The sequence below is a fragment of the Phoenix dactylifera genome, unplaced genomic scaffold (genome assembly GCF_009389715.1).
Source record: "Phoenix dactylifera cultivar Barhee BC4 unplaced genomic scaffold, palm_55x_up_171113_PBpolish2nd_filt_p 000026F, whole genome shotgun sequence".
Lineage (NCBI taxonomy): Eukaryota > Viridiplantae > Streptophyta > Magnoliopsida > Arecales > Arecaceae > Phoenix > Phoenix dactylifera.
Genome location: NW_024067667.1, coordinates 1676402 through 1701291, shown reverse-complemented (window position 1 = coordinate 1701291; position 24890 = coordinate 1676402). Strand labels below are relative to the sequence as shown.

General features: G+C 39.4%; 1 protein-coding gene across 1 annotated transcript in view; it reads right to left on the bottom strand.

Moving 5' to 3' along the window:
- LOC103720359 (nitrate regulatory gene2 protein-like) overlaps positions 1 to 24890 on the bottom strand; it is a 35341-nt gene that overhangs the window by 5029 nt on the left and 5422 nt on the right. The window contains exons 2-3 of the mRNA XM_008810022.4: positions 20646 to 20821; positions 1617 to 1840 (exon numbers count right to left, since the gene is read on the bottom strand). Of these exons, the coding sequence (XP_008808244.2) occupies positions 1617 to 1840; positions 20646 to 20821 (400 nt within the window). The remainder of the gene's footprint in view (positions 1 to 1616; positions 1841 to 20645; positions 20822 to 24890) is intronic.

The window sequence follows — 24890 nt, the reverse complement described above, 5'->3', positions numbered from 1 at the left end:
ATACCACCCAGTTTCGGACGATACCATGGCTAGGAGTGGAGAAAGGCATCTTTTATTGCAGGAAAGTGGAGAAAAGTCACTTTCTTGAAGTCGGCTTCAGTCCACTTAGTTGTTTGGGTGGCAAGAGTGAAAAACCAAACTAATATTCCCAACTTCAGACTGATGGGAACCGAAGTCACTTGAAAGTGGGTTAGCAGCACATTTAACTAAGGGCTTCTCACGTTAAGGGAAACATGGCAGCCTTCTCTTTGGCAGCTAACCAAGCAGTAGAAATGCATACTTCCCTGAAGCAGACTATTTGAAAGTGCCACTTTCAAAAAGTGCCAACTTCCCACTTCAATCGACTTCCTGCATCGAAACACGCCCATAGATTAATAAAACTATATCCATCTCTTCAGGACATGATTTCACACTAACATTATCCAAGTGGAAAAAGCCTATTTCATAAAGTGGAATATCCAACTTGCCAATTGTGAATCTTTTGACACATATTTTTTCATGCAAGTTTATGCCTTGTTAAGGTACAACAAGGAAAGCGTGCCTTGCTGGCCTCTGGACAGCATAAGACAGGATGCATGTTGTTGGTATATTAAAGATGGCCCAAATGTGTCAAATTCTCAAGCTTGAGGAACAAATGTCTTATCTGAAGATGAGTTCCTTTTTCATAGTAGGCATAATGTGCGAGGTTCAATGGGGTTCGGATGAGGTCACCATTGGCAATCAACTCGTCATTTTGTAGATGTAGCCACATCCGCTAGCAGATTGGTGTTTGGTATTCCTATGGTGTTTGGTATTCCTATTCATACATGCTGGTGCATTTTTTGCTGCAAATTTCAATTGGCTCACTTGACCTGGCTTCTATGATAACCTGTTGATGTATTTAATCTAAAGTATACTGACTTTTCTAGCTTCCCACAGGATCATGAAATTCAAATGAATGCAAAAGATTTGTAGGGAACTGCACTTTTTCTCTGAAAAATATTGTAAGGAAACAAGCATGGAGATATAATTACAGAAACACACTTCTGTGCAATTGCGGTGGACTTAACAGTGTGCTGCGCAATAAGAAGAAATGTATTCTGCAGTTCAATAGAAATGAAATTACAAGAGAACATTGCAAAAATAAAGAGCTATTGATTGTGCATTGACTTAATTACTCATAGTGGAATAATTTGAGTTCTAAGAGTGAATCAAGTGAAAGATAATATTAGTTTGACAAAAAGAAATTTTTCTAAGTATTTGGAGTACATTTAAAATGCAAACAGATTATAAGTTAGCGTTCACAAAACTAAATAAGATGATAAAAATCAAAGGTCAAAAGAGCTAATTTGGGATTTGAATCATAAGGCTCAAGCTGGGAAGAAATTTAGGGAAGAAGTAGCTATGGAAAAAAAGGAAGGTTTCCAGAGATTGTCAGGTACAATTGGAGAAAACAAATGTAGAAGATTAGCTATATTGTACAAAGCAAAATGAGAATATAAGTATAACTAAAAAGGCAAAAGAAAAAGTCGATCAAAGAAAGAAACTGAAAAACATAATTTCAAGGGAACACTACCTAAAAAAAGCAAAAAAAAAAAAAGAGCAAAGTATGGACCTCAATCTTCAACATGACTTACCCATCGACAAGGTCCAGTAATTTTGGGTACAGCTGATTATCTCTCAGACATTCAACTTCCGAGACTGTTGAATCCATTGACTGCATATCAACTATATATCTCGTATGCAAATGACTTACAGCTGCTTTAGTTCTTTCTAGTGCTTCAGCACTAGCACCACGTTTTTTTTGCCTATTCAGCAAAGCAACCTTCCTCTGATACTCAATTTTCATAAGCTCACCTGCCTGCCTTACATGAATTAAGTTACCATTAGATTCAGATTTTGATAGCCATAATAATAGGCGAAAAAGGGAGAAAAAAGAAGGCTCTCTGCAAAAACAAGGAACAATTATAAGCTAAAAGAAATTCTAAAGTCTAGTAGAACTCCAAGTCTTTAGCATCAACAATTATGGTTAGCTTTACAACTGGCACAAGAGCCATAAATAAGATTTTTTGGTCAGCCAGTTGATGAAAATATTTGCACTGTCACAGGATGATAGATGTCACCCTGGGTAAAGCTTTGGTTTTAGCAATTTTGATCCAAATTTTAGAATTTCAGTTGAAAAGGTTGACTAAAACCGAAAAGAAAAAGAAATATTAAGAGAAAAAAGATCATAACTTATGCAGTTAGAAATGAAACATTATTGATGATATATGTATTAAATATATTACAGGAATGCACCAAAATAGTTAGAATCATGTTTCCTATCTAGTAAAGAAACTAAAGGACCAATTCCGCATATGCCGAACCCAAAGGAGGGGTGGTTCAAGGGGCCCGCATGCCCTCCTTTTGAAATCTCTAAGCGTGAGCTCCTAACTTTTAGGAGCTCATGTTTATCCTCTCCCTTTGAGCCGTGAACAGCACCCTCCTTTCTTGGGGTTTCAGCCGCCAACAAAAAAAAAAAGAAGGAGGCGTTGGCTCTCCTTTCTCCCTTCCTTCTTCCACCAAAATAAAAAGGCTGCAACTTGTTGCTCCCTTTTTATTCTTCTTTCTCCAATCCTTCTTGTTCAAGGGAGAGCAATCAAGGAGTTGTTTGCTGCAAGAAAAAAGAGATTCATCCATCCAAAGTCTTCTCTACAAGGGAGCTAGCACCCCGGGGAGATTCAAAGGCTTCAAACGGTCCTCTGCCTCGTGTGGATACCCGTAGAGGCCGGACGCGTGTGCGGCTTCAAGCGAACCTTTCAACAAATCCACGATCATCATATTTGCGGTGACCATCTACCCGCACAAGGTGAAGATATAATCTTCCTAATCATATAAAAAGTATTTAATCCTAATCTATCTACGAACGACGGTTTTAAAATACGTTCATGTGATGAACGGGATCTCGCGCATGTCTTCCGCTGCGCGCAGAATTTTTCTGGAATTTTCTGCGGTGTGCGAGGGATACCCAACAGTGGTATCAGAGCCAGGTTTCGTAGATTAAGATTAGGATTAAAAGATTGAGGCATAATAGATCTGAAAATTTAAAAATTTCAGCTACCGGTACGCCGGAGCCATGGAAACCGGTACAGGCCGGTTCCTTGCCGGAGACGAAGAAGACGAGGAGAAAAAGAGAGAGCGCGGGGAAGAGAGGGAGGGAGCCCACCTTCGGCCGCCATCGGAGAGCCGCGAAGGGACGTCGGAGGCCGGTGGGGGGCGGCGGAGCCCGGCGGGGGACGGGGGAACCCGCGGGGGCGCTGCGGAGGCCGAGGCCGTGGCCGGATTTTTTAAGTGAAGTCGGCAACCGATTTGCCGACTTCACTTAAAATCCCCAAATTTAAAAACGCGGCCGCGGCCGCGGCCTCCGCAGAGCCCCCGCGGGTTCCCCCGTCCCCCGCCGGCCTCCGACGCCCCTCCGCGGCTCTCCGATGGCGGCCGAAGGTGGGCTCCCTCTCTCTCTTCCCCGCACTCTCTCTGATTCTCTTCTTCCCCGATTCCGGCAGGAAAGAGCTTCCCGGTTCGTACCGCCCGGAGCACGGTACGAACCGGCCCGTACCGGTCCGGTAGGCAACCGATACGCCTACCGGACCCGATACGGCGGACCTTGGACCAATTAAAAGCGAAACGCAACAAAAATCCCATAGATCATGCCTGTTTTTACCAAATTTACTTATTTAGAATGTTTTTCTAAACAAAAGAAGTAAAGAGTTTTAACTCTTCACATCTTGATTTTGAGTATTACGCCACGTCATTCGGTGAAATTTTGCCTAATCCCCTCTTTAGATCGTCAACAGGGAGAGGCATCACAAGAAACGGGTGTCAACTATCGAGTAACTTGCTCGGATTGGGAACTAGCCAGTTTTCAGAAGGAAACAAAAAGGGATATGAGGTGATACCAATAGTTCCACATTGTCTCCAGGATTTTCAAGAACAAGAAAAATTCCCCTAATCACCCCAGCAATCAACAAAGCTCATTTCAATTTTTTGCGTCAGCCAAATTTTTCGGTTTTGGTTGGTTTTGGATCATTTCAGGCCAAAATTGATCTTTTTTGACCTTCAAACATTATATATCAGAAAAGGTGGATCATCTACAAATGCAGATGAAAATACTAAATAGAGATCCACCATTCAAGTGTATGACTCAAAAGACCCAGGAGTCATATAAATTGTTATACAGCATACCGTATTTCTGTACTGGTTCACAAATTTAATATTACATACCTGGTGAAATGGCAGGATTATGAGATAATCCAACTTTCCAGAAGTACCATACTTCAACAGTTCAAGTGTTCAACTAATAAGCAACACACTAGTCAGACCTGTAAAATACCATTTGCCAGTGCAACAACAATGGACCTTGATGCATGATCAAAGTCTTCCATACAGAACCGAACCACCCACATACCAACCATTATAGTACCGTGATGGTAAGGTATCGGCTCTGAATCAAGGGTTAGTTTGATAATATGAGCCAAACCGGTCTGAACCGAGCGGAATCACCACATACTGCCCAGTTTCAGAATGCACCATGATTGAGAGTGAAAAAAGTGTTTGAAGCCTATGTTGCTATGAGGTGGATCATGTCAAGGTTTTAAATTTCGTGGAATGGAGGTGTCCCGGTTTCTTCAAGGAACAAAAAGCCTTGTTGTCCCAACCAATCCCGGCGATGGATATCTCCTGTCTCTCTCTCCTTCTTATTTCTTTTCTTTCTTTCTTTTTCTTCTTTCTTTCCTTCCTTCCTTTCTTTTTTTCCTTCTACCTTGCTTTCTTTCCTTTCCTTTTTCTCTTTTCTTATCCCTTCTTTTATTTCTTTTTCTTCTTCTTTCTCTTTCCTTTCGAATTCTTTCCTTTCTTTGCTTTTCTTCTCCCTTCCTTTCTTTCTTTACTTTTTCTTCATCTTCTATCATTTCACTTTTCCATTTCTTCATTATTCTTTCCTTTCTTTCTTTCCTCTTTCCTCTTTCTTTTTCTCTTCCCACATGGATGGGTTTTGGAATCCCAACCCCATCCCGGTCCCGTTTTCTCACAAGAATGAGACAAGATGGCTAGGATGCCCCCCATCCCGTCGAGACTTAAAACTTTGGATCCTATGTTATACCGAACCGGTAACATAATGGTATAGTTTTCGGCATGGTTCCTCATACCGACCCAAACCGAACAATATAGGACGTACCATACCATACCATTTTGGAACCGATATCCGGTATAGGTGGCATACCGACATTCCGTACGCTGACAAGACTATGTACCGTACCATATCGACACAGTACGCTGAAATCAATGTTAGCCTTACTAAAGGTGATGACCGGCAAGAAACCTTCCATAAACTCAAATGCCAAAATTGAAAGACGATGCAATAATTGTTTAGCCATATTGCATCGTATGGACTATGGAGAAACAAAAATTTGGGATGTTAGAGGTATTGAACACTTCAGTAGAAGCATTACGAGGAAATTTACTTGCCTTTCAAAAAATAGATATTAAAAGTATAACTATTAGAGTTCCCTAGAATAAACTGTTAACAATACCAACATCTCTTCTTAATTGTCAAATAGGGGGAAAATAATTAAAAAGGTGGGGCACAAGGCAAGGTGATGAGACTCTCACTGGTTCAAGTTGCAATCCTTCAACAAGAAAGACCAAACCTCATGTAGTTTTCTTAAATATATAAAATGGTAAAAAATTAAAAAAAATGTGGAAATAAGCAAGACAAATGATATAATTATTTCTGTTCTAGGATTTGATTTTCATGCAAATGTTTTTAAGGATCTCTACATGAAAAAAGAACTTGCTTTAGTTCAACATCATCATGTTTTGATATTTGGGACAAGATTGAAGTGCATGACAACATAGCAAATCTGTCTAACCCATGTCCACACTCAATATTCAATGATAGTTTAAAAGATCCATTGTCCTCACTTCCATTGGTTATGGCCATAATCAAAGCCTGACGTGAATGCATAAAAAAATGTAAAATAATGCATAAAGCATGTGCCTTTGCAAACTTGCAAACAAAAAAAAAAAAAAAAGTGTGAAATGAAATCAAAGATCATTTTCCTTATTGATGAACTAACATTGATATAATAAAACAAAAAATGAAATAGGTCTCATAAGCCGAATGCACAATTATACTTAGTCTTGGATTTCTAGCAATCATGACAAAAGTGCATGCACACATACACACATACTTATGTGGCACGGTGTGGGAAGAATTGAGGACAATCACCATCCTCTTTAAAGAGATACGAAGAGATAATCTGGTTTTCTCAAAGCTCTCAAACCAACAGCTTTTTCTATCTCTTGACTCTAATTTGGGAGGATAGCAGACATGTTGTAGATAACTCTAGCCTTAGGTTTGGACATTGGACAAGATCCGAGAGCAAGAATCACAATATCCAAGACTCAATCACAAATCTGAACTTCCAGAGGCCATAACTTTCACATCTAGCATCTAGTTTCGGCATGCCAGGCACCAAAATGAAGCTCTTGACGAGGTATTGGATGATGTGTTGAGCCCAATGGATTTGATGCTCGCACTGATCAGGAACCTAAGACGATTTTTGGGTCTCGAAACAGGATGGTCGTAGCAAAAATTACCTTCTCAGGAAACATCTTGATTGAGCCTGTCTCTCAATCCAGAAAAAATTGGGTGAAGCGGCTCAAGACAAACTTAATGCAAGAGTAGAGAACTAGCTCCATGAGGATTTTAGCTTTTCATCATTATTTCCACAAGCAGTGGCTATTTTAGAAAAGTTGTAACCTCTTCCAACTAGGAAAAGAATCAAACCCAGATGGTGTAAGTGCGGATCAAGTATAAATAGAGGCCTTGTAACTCAAATTTAGAGATGTTGAATGAAAAAAAAAGGGACCTAGACCCTACTTTCACCAATTCTCTAGAGATTTGAGTTAAATGGGTTGAAAAAATTCCTTCTGGTTGAATCAAACTCACAAGAGACAAAACAAAAGATACAAATATTTTATTGATTCAGATAGATGACCATTGGTGTACAGCATTGGGACCCTTCCATAATCTGCTCCCAAATTCAATTCCAAGTCATATTATAAGGAAAAGGCTCTATCGCATCTTTTTATCCTTTTTACTTAGACTAGAGGACTTTCTTGTCCAACACAAATTAAGACAGCCTATACATTCTTCACTTGATATTACGAAAATAACAAACATAATCCAAATCAAAAAAGAAACTAAATTGCCTTAGAGGCATCCTCAGATGCTGGTGGTTTTTTCATAATTTCAGACCTTTCAAAACTAAATTTAGTTTTCTTTGGCTTTCTGTTATCAAGTCCAGCCTGGTTTCCTTCAACTCCATCATTTCTCGATAACCTTGGGAATGTCTTTCACATCACATGTGCATCGCCCAAATGCACATGGGCATGCATGAGCAAACAAACATTCAGATCCTTCTTGATCAACAAGCATTCCATATAAATGGGATAAACTTTGTGGATGAAAGTATACTTCACCAAAGTGAGAATGTTTACAACTGATTCCTTGACTCAATATCAACTTCAATGAAACCTTCAAAAAACAGCCTTCAATTCTTAGCCAAGATAACCTCAACTAGTTGAGGGTACTACCATGAATCCTGCAAGAGCAGCCGCAATATAGAGATAACTATCTAATGTAAATGGCTGTTGATGGATACAAGTGGGTTAAATCCCAAATGTAAATAAAAATATATGCTCATGTACAGTTTACATGCTTTGTACTACATTTACTGCCAATAATCTCTCCTCAAACTGAGAACAAATAAAAAAATGTCTGCCATGGACTTAAAACAAAGAGAAATGTGAGGCCTTATCAGCATAACTAGTAGTTTTATAAACTGAATGTCGGAAACTTAATTTTTGACAAAGATACGGATGAAAGAAAAGCGAAGACTGAAATAAAACAAATGAAATAGATTTTTCCAAGCTAATAATTTTGTTAGTAATATCTAACTCAGTGTCATTTGACTGTTCATGAAAATGCAGGTTACATACAATTTATCAAGCAAATGGTATCACATGAAAATTATAGAAAAAGTAAAGTAATAATTCCAGGTGTCAAACCATAGGATGCTCCCAATGCTGAAACTAGAGATAATGATGTTGAATTACGATTTGCTTGGACCTGCAAGTCTAATCAGCACAGTGCATCATCAATAGTGCAATTCAGCAGCAGACATGCACCATTTTCAGACCTACAAATTATGAATCATCAAAGGATACTTTCTTCCAGTATTTTTTTGAGAAAAGACATAATCTTCTAGTCAAAATAAGTTTACTGAAAACACCAAGTACTGCTTAGAAGTCAACCCAGTTCAAGCTTCTCTTCACCATATCCTTTTGTCACTCGCGCCACTCAGGTACTTATTGACCTACTAGTCAAGGGTATAAAACATGGACTATTGTTTAAGGAGTATCAGAATACAGAACACATGATTAGTCAGCGACATCATTTACTTTTGTTCTTAAATGCTTCATGTTTATAACCCCCTGTTACCGAAGCTAATGGACCATCCACCAAAGTTGCTGAGGCAGAGCTTGCTCACCCTCTTCCAATGAGGTTACTACTCTGCTCATGCATAACACTGATAACAGCCATTATTAACTCTTCAGTAACATTCTTTTTATTTGGTCAATGCTCCTCGTACCTCTTGTCCTGTCCCTCTGCCTCTCTTCTTTTTCCATCGCTTCATTATTCTTAAGTGTATATTGCTTGTTTTCCCTTACTATGCTTTCTTTCCTTCTTTTCTTTTTTCCTTTTTCTAAAGTCTTCAATTGGGTGTCGTGTTGAAGGGGATAGGCAGTCGGAAGGCCTCTAAATGTTACAGGGTACAGAAAAGAGAGAGACAAGGAGCTCTAGGCATCGATGAAGCATGGACACAGATAAGGGTTACAGATACACCAATATGGAAAATCTTGAAAAAAGTATGATATGTTAGAGCTAGAATATGGCAATGAACAAATTAAAATTTATCTAAACGTAAACATATGTAGGAAAGCATCAAAAAAGCACAATGGTTTATCAAATAACATAGTCTATACTTCAAAGAATAGCATTTACATTCACAAACTCCATTTAGTCATCATTCATAGAATAGTATCAACATCACAAACTCCAAAAATTATCATTCATCATTGGGAAAAGGTCAACATTCATCCATAAAAACATAAAGCTCTCTCTCATTTCTAGAGGTATGGGAGAAGTATCTCGAGCATATCTAAGAAGTATTCTAAGACTCATTAGAATTTTAAAAGAGAATTCGACATGTGCCTTAGATCTGACTATTAACTAACCGAGCCAAAAGCTTAAGATAATTTGGAAAGGGTCAACAATGTATATTAGGCTTAACACCCCCATCATGTGCAGCCAGAACCACACATGTGGAGGGACCACAACAACTAAAATGAGTCAAGAAAAAAACACAAGGACTAAAATGGATAATTGAATGGATAATTTGCATGGTCGGTGTTGACCCCCTAATGGATTTTGATGAATACAAAACACTAGAGTAAAATTCCATTATATCTTAACAATTCAATTGAGAAATTCATGTGTTTTACTTAGAATATTGTTAAGAAATGTCTAGGCAAGTTCCCATAATTTTTATGAATTTATTGAAGAATATTTTGAGCTAAAGAAAAAGTTCAGGGACAGCCGAGACGTCTCCTGATAGTTTCAGAGACGTCTCTGGCACAAACAGGAAGAACTGGCACACTTGGAGACGTCCCCGACACCTGCCGAGTCGTCCCCGCGTTAGCGGAGTCGACTCTCTCAGTAGCGGAGTCGACTCTCTCAGTGGCGGCAGAAAGACGTTTTTCAAGGGATATGCGCGAGACGTCCCCGCTGTACGCGGAGTCGTCCCCGCAAGCAAAAAGGAGACTTCCCGAGTCGTCCCCAAGATGGCGGAGACGGCTCTCTCAGGGTTTTCCAGAGAATGGTTTCTGCGGTGATAAGGAAGCGGAGTCGACCCTGAGATAGCGGAGACGTCCCCATGCATAAAAGTGCAGACAAGCCGAGACGTCCCCTGAAAGAGCGGAGTCGACTCTCTCAGGGAATTCCAGAGGACATATTTTTCAAAGATAAAGAAGCGGAGTCGTCCCCAAACAAGCGGAGTCGTCCCCACTCAAAAAGTGCAGACAAGCCGAGACGTCCCCGTAAAGTGCCGAGTCGACCCCAGATAAAGTAAAAAGTAAAAATCCTGTAGGCGAGACGTCTCTCGCTGTAGCAGAGACGTCCCCGGAGCGCCTGGGACGCGACTGACAGCTTTTCAGGTTTGGTTTGAATTTCAAATCCTTCTCTTTTTGTTTCTAACGGCTATATTTGCTTTTTGGGCTATAAAAGGGACCTCTTAAGTGGTTCTCAACAACTCTTCACCAACCCAAAAGCAAAATTATTCAAGAGAGAAAAGTTCAAGAGAGTGAGAGCATTAAAGTGTAGAAATCAAGTGCATTCAAGGTTCTCTTGTGATTTCAAGCTCAACCGCTCTCGTGCGCTCGGGATTCAAAGCTCACACTCGATCCTACGCACTCCACATCGGAAGAATCAACATCTCCCACGCTTCCAACGGCAAAAAGATTCTTCCGGGTTAAATTGTTCATAATTGATATATTTGCTTTTTAGAGCTTTTATTCTCTTTTGTAAACTCTTTGATTGTAGTGCTTGTTCAAGTCAAGGGACTTGGAACAAGGAAAAGGCGTCCCAAGCCTAAGAGAAATTGGGGGTTTAGGGTTTGTTGTGAGCCCGGTGTAAAACAACGAGTTGGGTAGTAAACTCGCAAAACTACCGTACTGTAATCTTGGATTATAGTGGAAATACCCAAAGGCGCTTTGGGGAGTGGATGTAGGAGCGGTGGAAGCTCCGAACCACTATAAAACCGTGTGTTTGTGATTGTCTTCTCATCCCACTATCATTACCTTATTTCATATATTTGTGTGTTTTAATTTTAATTAGCCGAAGAGTTTTAAAACACCCAATTCACCCCCCTCTTGGGTGACCATCTCTGGGCAACAAGTGGTATCAGAGCAGGTGCTCTGTGTATTTCTTGAAAGACCTAACCGTCTTAGCCAAAGATCTAGATGGGAACACCCTTTAACAATGTTCCTGCCGAGGGGCAAGCAACCAATAGACCTCCACTCTTCAATGGGACAAATTATACCTATTGGAAGACTAGAATGAAAATCTTCATTCAAGCACAAGACTATGCCTTGTGGAGGGTTATAGTCAAGGGACCACAAGAACCATCACATGTGGTTAATGGCATTCGAGTTCCCAAACCTGAGGAGGATTGGGATGAGAATGATGATAGGATGGCTCAACTCAATTCTAGAGCCATGAACTCACTATTTTGTTCTTTAGATGTAAATGAGTTCAATAGAGTCTCTACATGTAGTTCCGCCAAGGAAATATGGGATAGGCTTGAAGTTACCCATGAGGGTACAAATCAAGTCAAAGAGTCCAAAGTGAACATTCTAGTTCACAAATATGAATTGTTTAAGATGGAACCTAATGAAACCATCACATGCATGTTTACTCGCTTTACCGATATAATTAATGGTCTAAAGAGTTTGGGTAAATCTTATACTAACCCGGAACTTGTGAGTAAAATTCTCAGGTCTTTGCCGAAAGCATGGGAAGCAAAGGTCACGGCAATCGTAGAAGCCAAAGACCTCAACACTTTGGGATTAGAACAACTACTGGGCTCATTGATGACGCATGAGCTCACAATGAAGCAACATGAAGAAGAGTTGCCGAAGAAAAGGACAATCGCACTCAAAGCTACTTCAAGTGTGTGTGAAGAAGAGAGTAGTGAGAGTGAAGAAGAAAGCCAAGATGAGGACTTGGGCTTGATAGTAAGAAAATTTAAGAAATTCATGAGAAGAAAGAAACCTTTCCCAAGAAAGAAATTTGGAGGGAGAAATGATTGGGAAAAAGAAAAGGAAAAAGAAGGAGACCCAATCATATGCTATGATTGCAAGAGACCGGGACACGTTCGTTCCAAATGCCCTCAACAAAAGAAGTATTTTGGAAAGGAGAAGAAGAAGGCATTAAAGGCAACATGGGATGATAGTGACACATCATCCTCCGAGGAAGAAAAGGAAGAGACCGCCAATTTGTGCTTCATGGCGTTTGAAGACGATGAGGTATGTCAAAACCCAACTATAAATTTTACTTTAGAAGAATTATATGAGGCTTTTCAAGAACTTATGGGTGATTGTGGTATGTTAGGAGCAAAGAATAAAGAATTAAAAGCCTCTAATCAAAAACTAAAGGAAGATATTGAAAATCTATTAAATAAAAAGGAGAGCATTAAAAATATTAACACTATTGACCTAGAAATCAAAAACTCAAAACTTAACATTGAAAATGAAAAGGCAAATACACTAATTAAGGAATTAAATCTACAAGTAAAATCCCTATTCGATAATAATACCTCACTTGCACAAAATGTTGAATCTCTTAAAAAAGATAAGGAAGAACTAGTTAAAGAAAATTTGAATCTCAAGAATGAGGTACATAAGTACAAACCAATTGTTGAAAAATTCACACAAAGCTCTGAAAAATTAAATCTCATTCTTTCAAATCAAAGAGCTGTTTTCAATAAAGCCGGATTAGGATATAAAACTAATAAACAACAAAAGTATCTAAAGAATTTCTTTGTAAAAGCAAAAGATGTAAAAACTGAAAAACCTACATGTTTTCATTGTGGAAAGAATGGACATAAAGCCTACTCTTGTATTCAAAGAAAAATCCAAACTAACAAGAGTACATTTGTGAAAGCCAAAAACATAACTAAAGTATGGGTGCCTAAGGGAACCAACCACACTAACCACGAAGGACCCAAGAAAACTTGGGTACCTAAGAGCTTCACATGATCATTTTGCAGGTATGCCTTGCAGCCGGAAATAAAAAGAGAATGTGGTATCTTGATAGCGGTTGCTCAAGGCATATGACCGGTGACAAGAGTCTCCTCGTCACCTTGGAATCAAAAGAAGGAGGATTAGTCACATTTGGAGACAATGCTAAAGGACGAATTATTGGTGTTGGTAAAATCTCCATATCACCCTCCTCATTTATTGATAATGTATTGTTAGTTAATGGACTAAAACATAATTTATTAAGTATAAGTCAATTTTGTGACAAGGGCTTTAAAGTGTCATTTGAATCGTCACTATGCATAATTAGTAGTCCAATTGATAATGAGATCATACTCACAGGACATAGGCATGGAAATGTTTACATGGTAGATCTTGATGATCTCACCATGAAGGATGGCCAATGTCTTGTAGCCATGAATCCCAAAGTCAATGAGACTAGTTGGTTATGGCATCGTAGGTTAGGGCATGCTAGCATGGATTTAATCTCTAAATTAATTACAAAGGATCTAGTCAAAGGGCTACCAAAAATAGACTTTGAAAAGAATAAAATTTGTGCTGCATGTCAATTAGGAAAACAAACAAGAAGTTCCTTTAAGTCTAAGAACATAGTTTCAACATCAAAACCCTTAGAACTAATTCACATGGATTTGTTTGGACCCACTAGAACTGCTAGTCTAGGGGGTAAGAAATTTGGTCTTGTAATTGTTGATGATTTTTCACGTTTTACATGGGTTTCATTTCTTGCACATAAAGATGAGTCCTTTCCCGCTTTTATTAAGTTTCATAATAGAGTTTCGAATGAACTCAATCTTAAACTAAAAGCAATTAGGAGTGATCATGGTGCCGAGTTTGAAAATCAGTATTTTGAAAAATTTTGTGAAGAAAATGGTATCAATCACAACTTCTCGGCACCTAGGACACCTCAACAAAACGGGGTGGTAGAAAGGAAGAATCGCACACTAGCAGATATGGCTCGTACCATGTTGTGCGAATCGGATCTACCAAAGTATTTTTGGGCTGAAGCAATAAATACCTCATGTTATATTTTAAATCGTGCTTTAGTTAGATCCATCTTAAAGAAAACACCTTATGAGTTGATAAAAAGTAAGAAACCAAATATAAGTTATTTTCATGTTTTCGGTTGTCGATGCTTTATTTTAAACAATGGAAAGGACAATCTCAGTAAATTTAGTGCTAAATCAGATGAGGGGATCTTCTTAGGTTATTCCTCATCTAGTAGAGCATACAGGGTCTTCAACAAGAGAACTCTCGTTGTTGAAGAATCTATTCACGTTGTTTTTGATGAAACTAATGGAGATTCTTCTAGAAAAGAAGAAGATGGTGATGCAGGTATACTTGAAGACCGAATGAAGGAATTCTCCATACAAGACAAACAACATGAGGATGAGGTCAAGGAAGATACAAATCAGCAAGATGAAGAAGGTCAACCTCCATCAAAAAATCAAGATCTTCCTAAAGAATGGAGGTATGCACATGGTCATCCAAAGGATCTAATCCTTGGTGTTCCTTCACAAGGTATAAGAACTAGATCCTCTTTAAGAAACACTAGTAATTATCTTGCTTTCGTTTCACAAATAGAGCCTAAATCACTAGAAGAAGCTGAAAAAGATGATAATTGGATGAATGCTATGCAAGAGGAATTAAACCAATTTGAAAGAAATGAAGTTTGGACTCTAATAAAAAGACCCCCTAATGTTTCAATTATAGGCACCAAGTGGGTGTATAGAAATAAACTAGATGAAGATGGAATAGTATTAAGAAACAAAGCTAGGCTAGTGGCCAAAGGATATAATCAGGAGGAAGGAATAGATTTTGATGAAACTTTTGCTCCTGTTGCTAGATTAGAGGCTATTAGACTGCTTTTAGCATATGCATGCTTCATGGATTTTAAACTCTATCAAATGGATGTAAAAAGTGCATTCTTAAATGGCTATATAATGGAGGAAGTTTATGTAGGACAACCTCCAGGTTTTGAAAATCACTTACATCCAGATTATGTGTATAAATTGCATAAAGCATTGTATGGACTTAAGCAAGCTCCTAGGGCATGGTATGAAAGATTAAGTAATTTTCTAATTGAGAACAAATTTAAGAGAGGAAATGTGGACAAAACCCTCTTTATTAAAAGAAAAGGAAATGACTTATTGCTTGTACAAATTTATGTGGATGATATAATTTTTGGTGCTACTAATGATAGTCTTTGTCAAGAATTTGCCAAGCTTATGCAGGGAGAATTTGAAATGAGCATGATGGGTGAGCTCAACTTCTTCCTTGGGCTGCAAATAAAACAATCAGAGGAAGGCATCTTCATCAGTCAGTCCAAGTATATCAAAGAAATGATAGGCTCAAGATAAAGGATGCAAAAGAAATCAGCACACCCATGGGCTCAAGTTGCAAGCTTGACAAAGATGAAAAAGGTAAAAGTATAGACTGCAAATTGTACAGAGGTATGATAGGCTCTTTACTTTACCTTACTGCTAGTAGACCAGATATATTATTCAGTGTTTGTATGTGTGCTAGATACCAAGCATGTCCTAAGGAATCACACTTGCAAGCTGTTAAAAGAATTTTTAGACATCTAGTAGGGACATCTAATGTAAGCTTATGGTACTCTAAATAATCTGATATAAACTTAATTGCATATTCCGATGCTGATTTTGCCGGGTGCAAACTCGACAGAAAAAGCACAAGTGGCACATGTCAATTCTTGGGTGCCAACTTGGTTTCTTGGTTTAGCAAGAAACAAAATTCAGTTGCCTTGTCCACAGCTGAAGCTGAGTACATTGCAGCCGGAAGCTGTTGTGCCCAAGTTCTTTGGATTAAGCAACAACTTGAAGACTTCGGTATTAAAATGGACAATATACCAATTAAGTGTGATAATACAAGTGCAATTAACTTAACAAAAAATCCTGTCCAACACTCTAAGTCAAAGCATATAGAGATTAGGCATCATTTTATTAGGGATCATGTGCTGAAAAATGATGTGGTGATTGAATATGTATGTACTGAAAATCAATTAGCTGATATCTTTACAAAGCCCCTTTGTAAAGATAGATTCAATTTCTTAAGGAATGCTTTGAGCTTGTATGATCCTAGCAAATGAATTGAACTTGTATTGCATTGCCTTGCTACTCGAACTAGTAATCCACCTCAAGGCAAACATAAGTGAAAACATAAATTCATCTAAGCTAAATGACGAACTGTTTGACTTTCCGGAGGATGGTTACCCTCCCTTGGACTCTTCATAGAGATATTTTCAGAGCCTATATCATGGGTATTCGAAATTTGGTCAAACATTCCTCATTTCAACATTAATAAGTTAAAAATCATTATCAAATCATTATAAGATGTAATATTAAGGGGGAGGATCACAAACAAATTCACTCTGTGTTTATCAAAAGAAATCATGATTGATTAGGGTGATTAAACAAAAATTTTGGAAATGCAGTCTGAAATTTTTTTTTTTTTTTGTGCCGGAGACGTCTCTGGCAAGTCGCCGAGACGTCCCCCCACGGGGAGACGTCTCGCCTTAGTCGCCGAGACGTCTCGAGGACCGAATGAGGACTTTTTAAATAGGTCGAAATCGCTCGAGCCGACTCGAGCTTTCTCCCTCATTCCCGACCAAAACGGAAAGCCCTAGCCTCCATTTGCTCTCAACCTCAAAACCTAGCTTCCATTTGCCCTAAATCGCAAACCCTAGCATCCATGGCACCAAAGAAAGCTAGGACAATCCGTGGGAGGCGACCTAGAGTAGCGGGCGACGGTGAGGAACGGCGGGAAGAACCCTCCGCGCCTTCTCCTCCGGTTGCTCCGCCAACCACGACGATTTCCTGTGCAAATCGCACAGTCACGACTGGTAGGTACATCGATTTTTCCTTTCTAGATCATGAGGGGTTCTCTATTGGAGAGAGACTCCGAGCCCAAGGGTGGGAGCACCTTTGCACCCTCAAAACCTCGACCTACCCCGGCCTTGTTAGAGAAATGTTTAGTGATATGGCCTTAGGGGACTTAGGGTACACTGCATATGTCCGAGGGACATTGGTAGAAATTAATGAGGATGTCCTATCCACTGTCCTACAAATTCCTAAGGACGGTGAGGCACCGACCTCACATCCCCAAAGGAAAATAGCCCTAAACTTGATTCTAGGAAGAGAGGACTGCGGCCCTCTTGATGTTGTCTACTCCCAGGACCTAAATGCAGAAATGAGACTTCTTTTAAGCATTGTCAATCGGGTCCTATTCCCTAAAACCGGTCGCTTCGATTTTGTCTCGGAGCGAAATTTAGTTATAATGCACCATATCCTACAAGGGATCCCCCTAAACCTCCCTAGACTCATGCTAAATTACATTGCCCAATGTCATAGGTATTCTAGGTTTAGTATACCCTATGGCATGATCTTTACCTTAATATTTAAACACTTCAAGGTTCCCATACCACCAAATGAACCTGCAAAGGCCCTAAGAAACACCGACTATTACAATGAGGGCTCAATGAGAAGAATGGAATTTCACAAGATAGATGGGTCGTGGGTCAAGGTTCCAAAAAGAAAAGCACAAACCATAGAGCCTGAAATCCCACATCATGAGTCTGACCATCACTCTCCTCCACCTAGCCACATGGACATCCCTGATATTCCCTCCAGCTCAGCTGGACCTTCCACATCCATGCCACCACCTCCTCCAGTCAGTGGGACCTCCTTCCTATCAGAGGAGCAGATGCACACCTTAGCATCTGTCATTTGTCAGCAGATGAGGGAGGAGATGAGATCCATGATGACTGCGGAGCTGGCCCCTATCAGACAAGAGCTGAAAGATATTAAAGCTCAAATTGAAGCCCAAGAGCAACAAATAATTGGGGTGGGTGCCACCGAAACCTGCAGATCATTAGAGCTCAAGGACAGCTTGAAGGCCATTTCCAAGAGCCTCAAAGAATTGACAAAGCCAGATGGCAATGTGGGCACCTTAGTTGCCCAACTTAGAGGCAGAATTGAGATGGCAACCTTAGAGTTTGAAGCACTTGTGGCAGGTTTCCACAAGTCACAGGGAGATCACTTTAAGACCCTCATGGATTCTATCAATGGTTTCATAGATGCAGCCTGTAAGGCTTATGCACAAAGTACAACTGGTAGGCACCATGAGGAACGACGCCGATGATGGATATCCAGTAGGATCTTCTTTTTGTAAATCCTAGGCCATTTTGAAACACTTTTGTATTAGAAATCAATACTTGTAATGATTTCTTCTTTTTGACTATGTAATGACTTCAAAATCTCACAATGATACATGAATACAATCCCTTTTTGAAAAATGTGTGTACATTGCCATTTCTGTGGATGTGTTTCTGTGAATATGAATGTGCCTCTTGATGTGTCATAAGAATCTCAAAACATACATTAAGTATTTAAATTTGGCACAACTTATCAAAGCATATGAAACAGGGGGAGCACAACCTGAATATCAAAGGGGGAGTAAAATGAATGCTGAATTCTACTATAAATTGAGTCTTAAGCACCTAAGGATAATTTGTCCCCTTCATTGTTGATGACAAAAAGGGGGAGTGGTGGTATCAATATTGTAAGGGATATGGTTATTGAAGAATATTGATTTTTAAGATAATTGCCCTTCTGGAAAAGAAAGGGGGAGTCAAAAAGAATCTAGCTTTCAATTATCTTCAGCATCAATATTTCATTCTAACTTGATTCAAATTCAGTTCATATGATAAAATCATTTAAGAACAATTCTATGCACAAGGAAATTTGAGTGATGCACATTGTATCTAGTTCAAATCAAAACATTATACTTGTATATCTGATCAATACTGTGTATATGTTTAAATTTCAAATTTTGCATATACTCAGTGTTTTGTCATCATCAAAAAGGGGGAGATTGTTGACCCCCTAATGGATTTTGATGAATACAAAACACTAGAGTAAAATTCCATTATATCTTAACAATTCAATTGAGAAATTCATGTGTTTTACTTAGAATATTGTTAAGAAATGTCTAGGCAAGTTTCCATAATTTTTATGAATTTATTGAAGAATATTTTGAGCTAAAGAAAAAGTTCAGAGACAGCCGAGACGTCTCCTGATAGTTTCAGAGATGTCTCTGGCACAAACAGGAAGAACTGGCACACTTGGAGACGTCCCCGACACCTGCCGAGTCGTCCCCGCGTTAGCGGAGTCGACTCTCTCAGTAGCGGAGTCGACTCTCTCAGTGGCGGCAGAAAGACGTTTTTCAAGGGATATGCGCGAGACGTCCCCGCTGTACGCGGAGTCGTCCCCGCAAGCAAAAAGGAGACTTCCCGAGTCGTCCCCAAGATGGCGGAGACGGCTCTCTCAGGGTTTTCCAGAGAATGGTTTCTGCGGTGATAAGGAAGCGGAGTCGACCCTGAGATAGCGGAGACGTCCCCATGCATAAAAGTGCAGACAAGCCGAGACGTCCCCTGAAAGAGCGGAGTCGACTCTCTCAGGGAATTCCAGAGGACATATTTTTCAAAGATAAAGAAGCGGAGTCGTCCCCAAACAAGCGGAGTCGTCCCCACTCAAAAAGTGCAGACAAGCCGAGACGTCCCCGTAAAGTGCCGAGTCGACCCCAGATAAAGTAAAAAGTAAAAATCCTGTAGGCGAGACGTCTCTCGCTGTAGCAGAGACGTCCCCGGAGCGCCTGGGACGCGACTGACAGCTTTTCAGGTTTGGTTTGAATTTCAAATCCTTCTCTTTTTGTTTCTAACGGCTATATTTGCTTTTTGGGCTATAAAAGGGACCTCTTAAGTGGTTCTCAACAACTCTTCACCAACCCAAAAGCAAAATTATTCAAGAGAGAAAAGTTCAAGAGAGTGAGAGCATTAAAGTGTAGAAATCAAGTGCATTCAAGGTTCTCTTGTGATTTCAAGCTCAACCGCTCTCGTGCGCTCGGGATTCAAAGCTCACACTCGATCCTACGCACTCCACATCGGAAGAATCAACATCTCCCACGCTTCCAACGGCAAAAAGATTCTTCCGGGTTAAATTGTTCATAATTGATATATTTGCTTTTTAGAGCTTTTATTCTCTTTTGTAAACTCTTTGATTGTAGTGCTTGTTCAAGTCAAGGGACTTGGAACAAGGAAAAGGCGTCCCAAGCCTAAGAGAAATTGGGGGTTTAGGGTTTGTTGTGAGCCCGGTGTAAAACAACGAGTTGGGTAGTAAACTCGCAAAACTACCGTACTGTAATCTTGGATTATAGTGGAAATACCCAAAGGCGCTTTGGGGAGTGGATGTAGGAGCGGTGGAAGCTCCGAACCACTATAAAACCGTGTGTTTGTGATTGTCTTCTCATCCCACTATCATTACCTTATTTCATATATTTGTGTGTTTTAATTTTAATTAGCCGAAGAGTTTTAAAACACCCAATTCACCCCCCTCTTGGGTGACCATCTCTGGGCAACAGTCGGGATTTGAACTTGTGACCTCCAACAAACCAAAATTTTGATGCCATGCTAACTAACCAATTGACCCCAAAAGTTTAAGCTAATAGGTAACGGGTAAACATTGTATACAATAAGCAGCCTTATTAATATTTTTATAGGTCAAGATGTTTTAGATAAAGGAAGGGAAAAAATAATTATAATCTTTTTTCTTCCCTACTACAAATCTAACCACTTAAACTAAAAAATGAATGAGGATGAAAAGGCAACTAGAGATTAAATCATAAATGAAGCTAAAGGAAAATTTATCATATACCTTCACTTCATCATATAGTTTTTTCTCCCATGCCAACATCTTATCCAACATTGTGGCAATGGTTTCCCATTCATCATTATCAAAATCATCCCTTCCATCATCAGCACGAGGTATGCCTTTGAATGACCTGTTCCATGTGATGACTTGCATGACTCTTGCAGAATGGTCAATGTGTCCTGTGAACAAGGATACATATAACTATTATTAAAACACAAATAACAATTAACACAATCTCTATTTGAGAACATTCACAAGAATATAGTCAAGTAAATAAAATGAACACACAAAAGATGGAAACTATTCAGTTGCTCAGCCTATATAAAAGGGATATATGGCATGCGCAGCTCAATTTTGGTTAGGCTTCACCAAAGAATTCCAGCCTCACAAGCCAAACCAAGCAAAGAATTTAAAGCCCAATAATTTGTGGGCCAATTTCAAACTAACAAAAGTCTACGTAGGCTTGAACTAGAGACCTAAACTATAATTAAATTTACCTATACATTTTATCATATTTAACTAAATAATGTCGCTAAAGCTCACATCCTTGATTCCACCTCTTTCCCTCCCTCCTCTTTCCTACTTCCCATCTTCTCTTAAGTGTTAATAACCTTCCTATTCACACTAAACACCAGAGCACTGCCAAGCATCCCCCTATTCTCCTCTCCGTCTCTTCCCTTCGCCTTCCCCCATCTCTAGATCCCTTCGCCATCACTAGATACTGGGGCACCACTTGCTTTGGTTAAACATCAGAGCACCGGCCTCTCTAGTTACAGGCCTAAGCGCCTTCAATTTCAAAGTACCTCTCCTACACCTACGACCTCTTCCAAGCCCCCTCTATCCTCTCTTTCTTGGACGCACTGCCATTGACACCTTCCTTGCCCAACCATCTCCAAATACCTCATCACACACTGTAAGAACCTTTGCCTCTGCCACCAATTGCTATCTCTACCTCTCTTTCTTTCTTTGTATCATGGCTATGAATGAAATGGATCGAGCTAGGTTTTCTCAAGTTTGGCCGAGCAACTCCTATGCCTAAAATATTACAATTGGGTCATGCTCGGACTAGTGAGACTTGGACCAAGGATGGATCAGGCCAAGCGCGAACCAACATTTAAAACTTGATGATTAGTCATGGCCCAACCTAGAGCTAAACTTGCCTTGTCGATGCCTATGTCTACTCTATAAGCCAAAAGAAGCATCAGATTAATCGTAGAAGATTGCTATGTGAAGACTTCAGAATCCAGCAGCATGTGGCTTCATTCTAAAGTTTTCGCACTATACATATAGTAGAAAAACAGCTTTTCACAAAAACTATCCAGTCAAAGAAGTTGACTTTTTTTCAACTTAAGCAATATGTCCATATACCATTGTGAAAGACTATCTAAATCAAGAATCGCAGAACCGGTACCAACAAATGTGCCTACCGATGACCAATATGGTACGGCACCTGTTCATACCGTACCGAACCACAGGGTACCGAAACCACAGGGAGGGAAAGGGAGAAGACCGGAGAGGAAGGAGGAGAGGGCAGGAGAGCAAGAAGGAGAGGAAGGGTGAGAGGGAGAGAAGGGGGGAGAGAGAGGGGACTCACTTGACCAGGCTTCAAGCACTTCACAATGAGGGAGAGAGGCCAGATCTATAGTCGGCATCACCACCATCATTATCCATCGCGGCCTCCCCATTGTAGAATGGTCCAAGGAGGAGATCGGGGCCATCGTCCAACCCCAAGCTCAAATTGAGAGGATTGGGGAAGAGAATGGTAGGAGACTAAAGGGCGAAGGAAGGAGAGAGAGGGGCCAGAGGAGGAGGCAAGAGAGAGCCGAGGGTTTCAAAGGGTCCATGATGGGAAGCGAGGGTTTTGAAGGGTCTGCATAGGGGGAGAGGGAGGGGGAGAGAGAAGGGGGGCAGAGGAGGGAGAGAGGTGAAGATTTTGAAGGGACTCTCCATCAAGGGTTTCGAAGAGACTCTGCTTCGAGAGTTGTCTGCACCATCCACAGGAGGGATTTATGGCTTCAAAAGGATGCCCTGTGCCATGCTGGTAACCGACCAGTGGTACACCACAAATTGATCAGGTCGGCATAGTTCAGCAATCTTTGATCTAAATGATTCCAATTTTTGCCATATATGCATGTATAAAATATAATAGCCATTTTCTTGCTGACCTTTGACCATGGAGTTGGAAATAAATTTATTCAAGAACAGTCTCAAGTCTCAACATTATGGTACATAGAGCTCTTCAAGCATCCAAGCTATATGTATTTGACATGATTAGGCAACCATCAGATTATAATGATACCATCCCTAAATACATTAAACAAAAACAGCAATTTCACTCATATTTCAAATTAAAGACTTGACGTGGTTTTTTTATACTTGAATTGTACATTTCTCTACATTTATTAGTTTCTCTACTTATTATATAGTGCACATGATTGTAGTGCCGCTACCGATGGGACATGGTTCCTGTGGATAAACAAATTCCATAAATAGGGAGGAGATATTATAGCACACATAACATAATGGTAGTACGTGGGTTTGCAATGTGTTTTGCATTTGTATCGATTGGATGTGAAGGACTGCCCATGGTAAACATATTTTTGTTGAGGCTTTGTGGAGACCAGAATTAAATTTTTCTTATCCCAAAGATAGTGAGTGTAACAAGTAACTTTTATTTCAAACTTTATGAGTAGAACTAGGATCTGCTGAACCAGCCCAAACCGCCCGATTTGGGCCAAATCAACGCGGGACCAAGTCTTTCGGCTATGGTGTTCAAAATCCGTCCCAAACCGGTCTGAACCGGGCTCGGTTCGAAGCGGAACTGACGCGAACTGGGCTCAATTCGGACCGGAACCAAGGTGAACCGGACGGTTCGCACCAATTCACACCGGTTCCCCCCTTGTTTTTTAAACCCCCCAAGCCAAAAACCGCGCTAACTTCGACGATTCAAGGATGATCCAACCCAAAACAAGGTATATTTTCCATCCCCTACCTCATTTTCTCCTTTTTTCAATGCTGAAAAATACAGAGAAATTTTCAAAATAAGAGAAGGTCATGCCAAATTTTTTAATTTAGCATGATTTCATGATATGTTATAGATTTATAGATGATCTATGCAATTCCACTAAAATCTTTAATTTTTGGATTATATATAATTTTCTAAATTTAAAAATATATTTTTAAATTAAAAAATAAAAAATAAAATCTAAAAAATAACTGCAAAATTAGAAGCTTATTTAGAGGCATATAAGCTAATCTCCAACTATTTGGTGTCCATATATTTCAGTTTTGATGCGATCATGAGCAAAGTAGCCTAGGCCTAAATTTTTAAAAAAATAAATAGCTTTTGATGCATATCCGCAAGCTTAGAAAAATAGATGTAGCATCCATAGTAGGGTTCTACATAGATCTGAGCTCAAGTTAATTTTTTAAAATATTTATATTTAAAAATTATTTTTTAATTTAAAAAATAATTAAAAACAGTGAAGGCTACCAAGCTATTACAGAGAACTTGATTACAAGGCAAATATTCTGGCAGCAAGCCGAAAAGATAGTGAAAGCTATCAAGCTATTGTACGAAGTGCTTCGGGCCGTGAACAGCGAGAGATATCCTCAGATGAGATTCTTATATCATATTATGGAGAGGACAAAGAATCAGATCATGAAGGCAGATTCAACACATTCCCTGAAGTACATCGACATCACTGAGCAACAGTGAAACTATCAGATGGATAGAAACTTGCATCTAATAGATAAGCAAAAACATTAAAAATTAGATTGCTTCTGTACTTGTACAATTTTACAAAAATAATTACAAATTCTATCTGCAGCTTACTACGTGAACCCAAAATTCCAGTATATCATACCTGAAATCGATATGGATGACGAACTTCTGGCCGCTCTATGTAATGTGATTTACAAGATAAAGCCTGATCCAGAAATCGTCGTCCTATGTTTAGAAAAGGTATGTTAACTTAAGTGGCATGCATAAGTTAACTCGTGTCTTCAATGATTAACATATTATAACATGATTCTTTTTCACAGGCAAAAATATTTAAGAAAAGCACTGACAGCTTTGAAGTCTAGGCAGCTGTCGTAAATAAGAAAAATATTAATCCAAGTATATTGCATATCAATAATAACTATTACTTGATATTAGATGGTTACTAATATGATACTATTTTATATATGATTTTCTTCAATATTTTTGCAGCTTAATGATAGATTTATTTTGGTTTGTCTGCAAAA